At 41.7% G+C, this 11,872-nt stretch overlaps 1 protein-coding gene across 2 annotated transcripts in view; it reads right to left on the reverse strand.

Annotated features, from left to right (window-relative positions):
• Positions 1-1,862, reverse strand: part of LOC121877974 (ADAMTS-like protein 4) — a 54,079-nt gene extending 52,217 nt beyond the window's left edge. Inside the window, exon 1 of one of the 2 annotated variants that reach the window (XM_042383944.1) lies at positions 1,725-1,862. Coding sequence is in view for 1 of the 2 variants with exons in the window: in XM_042383938.1 (XP_042239872.1) it covers positions 974-997 (24 nt within the window). In the remaining variant the exon portion in view is untranslated. Of the gene's footprint in view, positions 1-973; positions 1,591-1,724 lie in introns of those variants that run through there. The other variant, XM_042383938.1, reaches the window with a different exon arrangement.
• Between the last annotated feature and the right edge of the window lie 10,010 nt (positions 1,863-11,872).

Below are 11,872 nucleotides of genomic sequence, written 5' to 3' on the forward strand. Positions count from 1 at the left end.
CTTACCTCCACCCATCAGAGCAAAGACTACGCTCCCTTCCTTTAAATCATCTCTTAAAAATATCTATTGTCTAAGTATTAATATTTCTTGTAATACCTACTATACAGTATATACCTGATTGTATTGTACCATCAAAACCGTTTTATTAAAAATTATCATGTAAATACATAATAAATTACCATTGCAATAAATATATTTGCCAACTAGACATAATCCTGACAGCTCTGTCCTCTTGTTCAACCTTAATACTGTACAACCCATGTTGTACTGCTTCCCCATTATATTTATGTTTTTCAATTCCTCTGTAAATTATGTATATACTTATAAATGTAAAAAAAAATCGAAGCGATAGCCGTGGTAACAAACTGATATGTTCTTATTACCACCATGTTATGTGTACTATTCCAGATGATACTAAATGTTACATAATACTTCCTTGAGATAAATGTATAGTATATATCAGGTGCCTAAAAGAGAGCTCTGGCTCTCAACAGGCTCAGCCATGTTAATATTGTTATTATTATCCACTCTGTATCTGTGTTTTTCTGGCTAAATAAACTTCCAATTCAATTCAATGGGTCAGAACAGTACCCAGTTTGTCAGAACAGTACCCAGTTGGTCAGAACAGTACCCAGTTGGTCAGAACAGTACCCAGTTGGTCAGGACAGTACCCAGTTGGTCAGGACAGTACCCAGGTTGGTCAGGACAGTACCCAGTTGGTCAGAACAGTACCCAGTTGAACAGTTGGTTGGTCAGACAGCCCAGTTGACAGTACCCAGTTGGTCAGGACCCAGTTGGTCAGAACAGTACCCAGTTGGTCAGGACAGTACCCAGCTGGTCAGAACAGTACCCAGTTTGTCAGAACAGTACCCAGTTGGTCAGAACAGTACCCAGTTGGTCAGAACAGTACCCAGTTGGTCAGGACAGTACCCAGTTGGTCAGGACAGTATGGCAACATAAACAAGGTACTCACCAACAGGTAGTAAGTAGGGGTCATATTGACCAGTGAGCCGCAAGCGTCGCCAAGTGGAGGTCCTCACTCTCCTCCTCTCTCCTCACTCTCCTTCTCTCTCCTCACTTTAACATTAGCCACTACTGCTAGTCTTCCAATTGTGTGTCACTCCTTATCCGTTCTTTTTCCTCTCACATGTTTGGCACCTCTGTGACGTGTTGTGTACAGTGCCCTGCTAGTGTAAGATACTCGGGGAAAATATCTGTAACAATTGATGTACTTGATTTTATTCTTTATCTGGTAATATTGTTGTGTTTTTCTTCAGCCATGCACTCTGATGTTTACTGTTGGTCAAGTTTGGCCGGATAAGGTCCCTTCCTGCCCGTGTTTTCTCGCGACACACATCACTCACCTCCTGCCTCTTGTATCACCACCAGTAACTATACACGTACAGTACACGGATCAAGTTAACTACTGCTCACCGGGAACATACACGCAGGAGGGGCGCGATGGTGGGCGTGTGAGTGTGTGCCGGGTGAGGGCGGGTAGGCGAGGGGCTCCGGGTGAGGGCGCGACACGCCTCCTCGATGGTGGTGAGTGTCGACGACTGACCACCTCAGGGCCCCTCCACCATGCTGCTGCTACACTCTCTCCCTCCCTCCCGCTCCTCCTCCATCACCCCCGCCCTACTGCCCATCCTCACGCCCTCCTCCTCCCTCAGTCCTTCTCGACGCCCACAACCACTCCTCTTACCAAACAGTGTCTCACACACCTTGCTCTTCAAGGGCGGGGCAGGACACGTCCACACTCTACGCCTTCATCGACCAGTTGAGGGCCTCCAGCAGCCTGGACTCCACCTCCCGCGTAAAGTCATGTCTGATGAGACACTTCAGTGGGGGACCAGCGCCTCTCTTGCAACATAACACACTAATGTAACGCAGGAACACATTGCACACTTGGTAACGTTATCCCCGTGACCTTTGGGTGTCGACCCTGTGTTGTGTGGCTCACAGGATATACGGTGCTCGCACTTGCTGGAAATGAATAAAGTGAAGAAACAGCTACACAGATTCTCCAGTACTGAAGAAGACAATAAATTTCGTCCTGCTCACGACTGAGAATGATGAGAGCAATATGAGTACTGTATGTCAAATAACGGCTAATATAAATATAAATATATATATATATATATATATATATATATATATATATATATATATATATATATATATATATATATATATATATATATATTCCTTAATATCTTCATAAAAGTAAAAACGTTGTGAAGCCATGAGACGTACACTCAGACGTTGATAAAGAATCTATATAGAACAAGAGGCAGGAACGTGGCAGTTGTTGTAAATGTTGTTGTGGTGATCAACAGCTTCAACATGCGGGGAAGACCTCGTGGGTCTCAGAGCAGCACAAGACACACACATTCCTGGCGTGTGCGTCACGGTCACTCATCAGCGATGTGCCATGTGTGTCTGTCAGTGTTTCCTCACTGTTTCTGGGAAGGACAAACATCCTCCTACGTCAGCCTCAGCTGCTCACGTCCTCAGAGTGTATGTAAGGTGTACCTTCTGTTATGCCGCCACATTCATCCATAACTTGTCACTCGTACAGTACGATATAATTACTGAACAAACACCATTCTTGACAGAGTTTAGGGCAACACACCAGATACACAAGACCCAACATGTGTACTTGTAGTCTTCCTTTACTTTTGTTTCACGTAAAAAGTTATTTCCTGTCCTCCGGTTACAGGAGCAGCGCCCGGCACGAGGCCACGCTGGGTCACACCTGCTGCTGCTCCACGTGGCACCAACATTTCTATTGGTATAATTTACCGAATCTCATGAAGATAAGGCACCCTCGCTTATTTTACCCGATGACTAAACACCTTAATGCTACGTAGGGGGTTAGGTTAGGTTATATTAGGTTAGGTTAGATTAGAAATAAGGTGTTCAATCATCGGGTAAAACAAGCGGGGGTTCCTATTCTTCATGACATCCACTTCACATCTACCTGATACTCTTCTCCACTGCTATAGGACTTATCCACAGGACCTCTATGTTGAAGGATTCCCTCATATCGTGAACTATTCTTCCATGCTCACTATAGGACCCCTCGGTTGTACAAACGTATGATATCCTTTAAGGCCAAATACTTCCATCCTACACGATTCCTTGTTATGGATGATCCTCGTCCTATAGGATCCTTTAGCCCGAGTGTCCCAATAGTCTGCAGGTCCTAGTAACCTGAGTGTCCCAATGGCGAGCGTGTCTTTATTGCCTTGTGTCATAAGGCGACCTACAGCAACAGGGGGACAGTGTAATGTAGTGTAGTGTTGGGAACTGCAACGGCAACAAAAGCAGGGCACACCAGAAATAACAGTGAGGCAGCAGAAGTAACAGAAAAGCACAGCAGCAGCAGCAGTAACAGAAAAGCACAGCAGCAGCAGCAGTAACAGAAAAGCACAGCAGCAGTAACAATGGGTAGCAGTCAAATAGCAGGAGCAAACCAGCAATAATAAGAGTAGGGAAGCAGGCGCAATAAGTAGCAGTAACAATCGAGAAGCAGCAGAGTACAGGGTAGGGGTCGTACATCACAGCCCCATATTAATAAGTTGATAACACTTGAGCGACGCCTAAATCAACTCTCTCATGGAAGCTGCTGATGAATCATTGCTGCATTTATACCTTTCATAAACAACATTGTGTGGAGCCCTTGCATGTGACGCCTCACCCCTGTTTGGCTGGCGGTCTATCTCTACCTTTTGGTATTTACATAAGGGATTCATTCTTTCGTTAAAACCCTTCTCGTGTATCGTTATCCCTTTGTATATTCATTTAGTTAACAATAATCAGTATTAAGGACATCACTTGGAGTCGAGAAAAATACTACAGGTCGCTTGGTAACTCCTTTAATAATAACATAAACACATAGACAGAGAAGGATTTAATTAAATATCCAAAACACTGGAACAGGATTCGAATTTTCAGCCTCGGGTCTGCGGATTAGCGAATCAGTCCCCCAATGGAACATGTCTCCTCCCTCACCTTATTGATATGTAAATATAGAACATACAAGTCTTATGAATTATATCCGTGTTGTGGTGGAGAGTGGAGGAGGTTGTTCCTGCTGTCGAGAGGGTCCACTTCTAGCCCAGTTATAGTGTGTGTGTGTGTGTGTGTGTGTGTGTGTGTGTGTGTGTGTGTGTGTGCTTGTGTGTGTGTGTGTGTGTGTGTGTCTGTGTGTGCGATGATAACACTCACTACCTTCCTACTGATGATTAGACACCCTAGTTCATTCACTGATAATTAGACACCCCAGTTTATTTCACCTGAAGATTAAACTCGCCTAAAGCTACCTGAGGGTTACCTGAGTTTAGGATGGGTTAAGTTAGTTTAGATTAGGTTAGGTTAGGTTTGGTTCGCGTTAGGTTAGGTTAGGTTAGGTTTGGTTAGAGTTAGATTTGATTAGCGTTAGATTTGGTTAGGGTTAGGTATGATAATGCTAGGTTAGGTTAGCGTTAAGTTAAATTTGCGTTTGGTTAGGTTAGGTTAGGTAAGGTTAGCGTTAGGTTAAGTTTGCGTTAGGGTGGTTAAACTTAAGGTGAGATACGCTGGTGGTTTAATCTTCAGGTGATCCACAACAGCTGCCAGAGTGTACCGGGGAAGTGTGAGAGGAAGGTGTGTACTGTCTGTCTGTCTCTGGCCTCTGTGAGTGTCTTGTTGACAACCTGTGTCACACCGAACGCACACATATATACTTACTTACTTACATACATACATACATACATACATACATACATACATACATACATACATACATTACATACATACATACATACATACATACATTACATACATACATACATACTTACATACATACATAAATATGCACATACAAACATACATTCATACATACATATACAAACGCACATACTCGCATACATACATATATACATACATACACACAAAATATACATGAGTGCAAACCTTATACCACGAGAGAAAAAAAACACCAACGAAGAGAAGATAACAATAATAACAAAAACAACAACAAAAGAAAACAAAGAAGAAATTGAACACAAATCCGTCTCTATGGATCAGACCTTAAGCTAATCCCACATCTCTCGTCTTAATCCTCCTTCCTTGAGACAAATTAATACTGGATCACCTTAAGATTCGTCCATCAGTATTATAACTATCATAACCCGATAGCTAACCTAACCTAACCTAACCTAATCTAACCTAACCTAACCTAATCTAACCTAACCTAACCTAACCTAACCTAACCTAACCTAACCTAACCTAACCTAACTTAACCTTATCTAACCTAACCTAAACACAGGTATAGAATAGGGTAATTAATCTTCAGGTGAAATAAACTGAGAATGGGCGAACTTTCTGCTACACCAATCTAAACATCTTTAATTATCTCGTACATCCAAAGTCACATAAAATAACTAAATAACATAACTCAAATTAATAATATTCAAGTTAAATAAAGCTGGGTATTTAAGTTATTTTTTGTAGCCATCTTCCTGTGGTTAGTTAGACCCATGTTGTTGGTCTAGTGATAACCTTCAATAATAATAAGAGGCGTTGTGGGGCGTTACTGTCAGCAGCCGTGATTCACTCCCATGCAGGCTAGTGTAACTATACTACTGGTGTGTGTGTGCCAGTCACAGGTGGGCCAAGTGAACAAACACACACACACACACACACACGTAAAAATGTGAGTTTGCATGAGAGAGAGAGAGAGAGAGAGAGAGAGAGAGAGAGAGAGAGAGAGAGAGAGAGAGAGAGAGAGAGAGCATCCCGAATTAACACAGCAACAACAGCAGCCGGCAATACTGACACAGTATGTCTGCAACAGCAGTGACGTAGTAGCATCGGTACATCTGCAACAGCAGTGACGTACAGTAGCAATAAGGGCACATCTGCAGCACAGTGGTGCAGCAGGGCAGGACACTATCAAGATGGTGGTAGTGGCGCCACTAGCCTCAGGCACCACAATATTTTTTTATTCATGCATAGAGTGCTGACGTTACACTGTTGAGCCGCCACTCATGTAAATGTATGTATGTTTTACCCATCTCTTTGTTTATACAGTATATATATATATATATATATATATATGTGTGTGTGTGTGTGTGTGTGTGTGTGTATGCACACACAGTGTACTGACAGCTCTACTCAATGGAGATGAACCGATGCTTTACAAGTACAATCTCACAACTCTTTTGTTTGATGACAACATGAACTCTTTGAATCTTGGCCATGCCGAGTGGTGAACCTTGGCCATGCCGAGTGGTGAACCTTGGCCATGCCGAGTGGCCTGGTGAACCTGGCCATGCCGAGCAGTGAACCTTAAGCCAGTGGTGAACCTTGGCCGGTGGTGAACCTTGGCTATGCCGAGGGGAACCTTGGCCATGCCAGTGAACCTTGGCCATGCCGAGTGGGTGCCGCCTTGGCCATGCCGAGTGAACCTTGGCCATGCCGAAGTGAACCTTGGCCATGCCGAGTGGTGAACCTTGGCCATGCCGAGTGGTGAACCTTGGCCAGCCTGGCCATGCCGAGTGGTGAACCTGGCCATGCCGAGTGAACCTTGGCCATGCCGTGAACCTTGGCCATGCCGAGTAGGTGAACCTTGGCCATGCCGAGTGAACCTTGTGAAACCTTGGCCATGCCGAGAGAACCTTAGCCATGCCGAGCGGTGAACCTTGGCCATGCCAGAACCATGGCCATGCCGAGTGTGAACCTTGGCCATGCCGAGTGGTGAACCTGGCCATGCCAGTGGTGAACCTTGGCCATGCTGAGTGGTGAACCTTGGCTATGCCGTGGTGAACCTTGGCCATGGTGAACCTTGTGCCGAGTGGTGAACCTTGGCCATGCCGAGTGGTGAACCATGGCCATGCCGACCTTGGCCATGCCGAGTGGTGAACCTTGGCCATGCCGAGTGGTGAACCTGGCCATGCCATGAACCTTGGCCATGCCGAGTGGTGAACCATGGCCATGCGAGGTGAACCTTGGCCATGCCGAGTGGTGAACCATGGCCATGCCGAGCGGTGAACCTTGGCCATGCCGAGTGGTGAACCTTGGCCATGCCGAGTAAACCTTGGCCATGCCGAGTGGTGAACCATGGCCATGAGTGGTGAACCTTGGCCATGCCGTGTGAACCATGGCCATGCCGAGTGGTGAACCTTGGCCATGCCGAGTATGCCTTGGCCATGCCGAGTGGTGAACCTATGCTGGTGAACCATGCCGATGAACCATGTGGTGATGCCACCTTGGCCATGCCAGTGGTGAACCTTGGCCATGGAGGTGAACCATGGCCATGCTGAGTGGTGGTGAACCATGGCCATGATGTGGTGAACCTTGGCCATGCCGAGTGGTGAACCTGGCCATGCCAGTGGTGAACCTTGGCCATGCCGTGAACCTGTGGTGAACCATGGCCATGCCGAGTGGTGAACCATGGCCATGCCGAGTGGTGAACCTTGGCCATGCCCAGTGGTGAACTTTGGCCATGTCGAGTGGTGAACCATGGCTATGTCGAGTGGTGAACCATGGCCATGTTTACAACCAACCGTAACAATACTTGTCTTCATCCAGCGGTACCTAATTTAAAGGACCCGTGCCACAAGATAACTGCCGCCACCACAAGCAATCAGCCGCTCCCTCCCTCCCTGTTATGGTCGATACACCACCAGCCTGGCGAACACTTCTGCCGTATCGTACAGCACCTGCAGTAGCGTTGTTTATCTTCGGTGTAGTCACTATTATTTTCCTTCCTTCTAAAACGTTAATAAGCTGGCATTACTCACCACTCATTGACAGATGTTTACAGTGGAGAGAGAGAGAGAGAGAGAGAGAGAGAGAGAGAGAGAGAGAGAGAGAGAGAGAGAGAGAGAGACTTTGCTTATCACTCTCTTAATATGAGGTCAACTTTGCATCAATGTTTATGATGCTAGGAGACGCCAACGTTATGTGAATGGCGAGGCAGATACACAGATAGTAGAGGAGGAGGAGGAGGAGGTGTTGGCGGGTTGTGGGAGGGCGGTAACAGCGGTCGCTCATTAAGATAAAAATAGTAGGAAATCCCTTCGTGACGCAATTGGCGAGTGAAGAGTGGCACTGAGAGGCACTGTGCCGGGGGGGGGGGAGGAAGAGGAGAGGGGAATGAAAAGGGGGGGGACTCACATGCTCGTAGGCCAGTCATGGGTGAGGGAAAGGAAAGAGGGAGAGAATGGAAACAGAAGAGTGGGTGAAGAAAAAGACGGGGTATAAATGATACATTCATGGGGTGGAAGAGAAAGAAGGAGAGGAAAGAAAAGGAGAGAGGGTGAAGAAAAGAAGGAAGAGGGGGGGATGGAACTCACTCATAGACCATACTAGGAGAGGGAGTGAGAGCGGAGTGTGTGAATTTAGATGCTTATGAGGGGCAAAGAGAACACACACACACACACACACACACACACTAGGATCCACGTATTAGGATTGTTTCCACTTGTGAACGTGTAAAATGGATTAAAAATCGAAAATGAATCACCTGAAGATTCACCCACACTTTAATTATGTCACCTGAAGTTTAACCACACTAACGCTATCTGGGAGAGTTGGGTTAGGTTAGCGTTAGGGTGTTTAAATTTCAGGTGAAATATGCTGGGGGCGTAATCTTCAGACAATCGAAAGTTCTTGTTCTAACGCCACCACGTCCCGACACCTCACGTAAAATATAAATGAGTCATATTTCAGTGATAAAACCATATTGTATGACATTTTATGCTAATTACATAACTCAATACATTATAAAAAAATAAAAAAAAATATTCATATGGGTTAGGTAATAACTAATAACATATCTCGAGAAAAAACTGAAATCCTGTAAAAAGATACTAAAAGTGTTAACGTACAAATCATAAAGTATCATAAAAACACGGCTTTACTACCTATCTTAAACTAATAGGATCCCGCTATGACCTATGTGAATGGCTTTTGACATAATAAAACTCACTATCTCTAAAACTATATAAAAATCTTCACACTCAGAATTTTATATAAATGCTCTTACTTGTATTATGGAGTTTTTTTTTTTAGTTTTTCTCTTGATTCTTGACCTTAAAATTAATTTAATTGAGAAAAATTTCCATATCCTTTATAAAACTACTATAGTCTCTCCATAATTATGACAGAAAACAATGTTATGACTATTTACAGAAAACGTAAAATTTAAATACAGTATATATATGTGTATATATATATATATATATATATATATATATATATATATATATATATATATATATATATATATATATATATATATATATATATATATATATATATATAACTTACCTAAATGCAACGAATTCAATACAGTACAATACATGTAGGTTGTTATCTACCTGGCAAATTAACTGTCCTTTGTTAAATCGACTTAGTGTTTACCATTGTAATATTATGTGCCTGCACTGTTTATAATTATGTATGTTGAACTAATGTAGAGTGCATGTCGATTTTACTGAATAAAAATCTGCCCCTGATATGTCACAGCTGACTGGGGAGTGAATTTAATTTACCAGAAACATTTAAAACTCCCAAAAGATAGTAAGATCTCCTATATAATTAGCCCCCAGCTTATTTGACTTGATAATTAACCAACCTAACGCTAACTGGAGGGTTTGGAATCGCTTTCGAGTTTATGGGTCCCTACTCAATCATCTGAACACCGAAAACATCACCATAACATACTAGACACCAAAAAAAAAAAAACACGCATTAAGTAAGTTTTCTACAGTTTTAGGATTTGTTTCGGTTAGGAAGGGTTAAGTAAGGTTTTCAAGGATTTGTTTGATGTTCTTTTTAGTATTTTACCCCACATTTTCCCTCTACTTCAAAGCCCTGCCCACTGTGAGCAACCAATGTTGTTGGTACTTGGGGAGGGGGGGGGGTATATCTCTCCATAAAGGTTCACTTAGGACGGAAATAAACGGTCAGATTAGTTAAAAGCAACACAAAATACACTCGGGAAAATCTTTCTTTTTTGTCGTTTCCGAGGTCGACAAAAAATAGTAACACGCCTTAGTGTAAGAATGTCGCACGAAATGAGTTAATTTTTACTTTATCCTGGTTGGCCCTGTTTGTAGTAATTTGCAACTCAATTCTCTTTGTGAATTAATTTAAAAAAAAAGTTTATATATGGAGGTTCTGATCGCATGTCGGGAGGTCGGGAACTTGATATCGGGAGAGTTGTCAAGGCAGGCCTGAGTTAGGTTAAATCAGGTTAGGATTGGTTAGGTTAGGTCAGGTTAGGTTAAGCTTGGTGTGGTTAGGTTATCGTTAGGGCAGATAATCTTAACATAAAAATAACCTAGGAGTGGGGAGGGCAATCTTCAGGTGATTCGCCGATAACTGGTACAATACTTTCCTTCCTTGCTTGAATCCATTCACTGTTTACCATTGTTCTTATCCTTGTACAGTGCTCACCATGTACACGTGTCTCTAGTGTGTTGGCCAATGTGAATTTAAAACATCTAATTGTGTAAAGATAACAGTTCTACTACGCCATTACTGGAATTTGTTGTTACTGTACAATGATTTTACTTACCTAGTGCATTCTATGTGTCTGTTCTCGGATGGGTTGATTACAAAACACCGCAAATGCCATAGTCACTAAAATAAAACGCTCACAAGACCACGAAACGGAAACAAAAGAATCAACACTGTCCATGACTCGAGTACTTGGCGCCATTTTTCCGACAACATAATTCAGTGTTGAGCCAAATATGATTTTAGAGCTGCAACGAATTTTTTGTCCTTGTTATCTACAAAAATTTGTACATAAAAGTTAGGCTATGTTAGCAGGAAGGACAATCTACTATAATGTATCCACCTATATGCCTACAGTATATACAATAAATATTGTTTCACACAAAACAACAGTAATAGTTTTTAATTATCAGTATTAATTAAACTACGTCCCGGTGTCGACAAACTTATGAGAAGACAAGTGTTATAACCATCACAAACAATTTCTTTTTAGCTCCACCTCTAGACATAATTGTTGGGTCCTCATTATTTATATCCATATCTCGTAATCCAATAAACAGGATGATGGCATCAGTGTTCATAATAGTAAACAGTGTGTTTACCAGTGAGAGCAAGACCAAGGTCATTTCCACAACGCGGGCGCGGGAATATAGTCACTCTGCGCTTAATAACTACTGTTCAAATTTCAACGTTATCGGTCTTTGTCAGACTTACCATTAGATAAGATCAACACTATTGGACTTGTTTACTATTCAACTTGCCAGACAGTATGTTATATATATATATATATATATATATATATATATATATATATATATATATATATATATATATATATATATATATATATATATATATATAATATATATATATATATATATATATATATATATATATATATATATATACTATATATATATATAATATATATAATATATATATATATATATACTGTATATATATATATATATATATATATAACATACTGTCAGGCAATCCTCTAACTAGTTGTGGTCATACCTGATCTCACTAGTATAATACTTAACCTGACTGCCGAGATAGGGCAAACATGGTAATCCTTTAATAATGTAATTTTTATGGTTATGTAAATATTTGCTCTTGTATAATAGTTATATATGTATAATGCTAGCGTTATGTGTGCTATTGTATCATAATTATAATGTCTTTCTCATTGCAGTGTCATGATAATAAAATTAATGTAATATTTTTACATGTCAAAGAAATGTTCATAAGCTGTAAAGAATAAGATAAAAATAATGTTTTTCAAATATCTTATTAATATTTGTCCTGGGGTCTTTTGTCCTAGGATGATTTTGTCGTAAATTTCAACTATAGA

This window comes from Homarus americanus, unplaced genomic scaffold, assembly GCF_018991925.1.
Source record: "Homarus americanus isolate GMGI-L3 unplaced genomic scaffold, GMGI_Hamer_2.0 scaffold33468, whole genome shotgun sequence".
NCBI classification, from domain to species: domain Eukaryota; kingdom Metazoa; phylum Arthropoda; class Malacostraca; order Decapoda; family Nephropidae; genus Homarus; species Homarus americanus.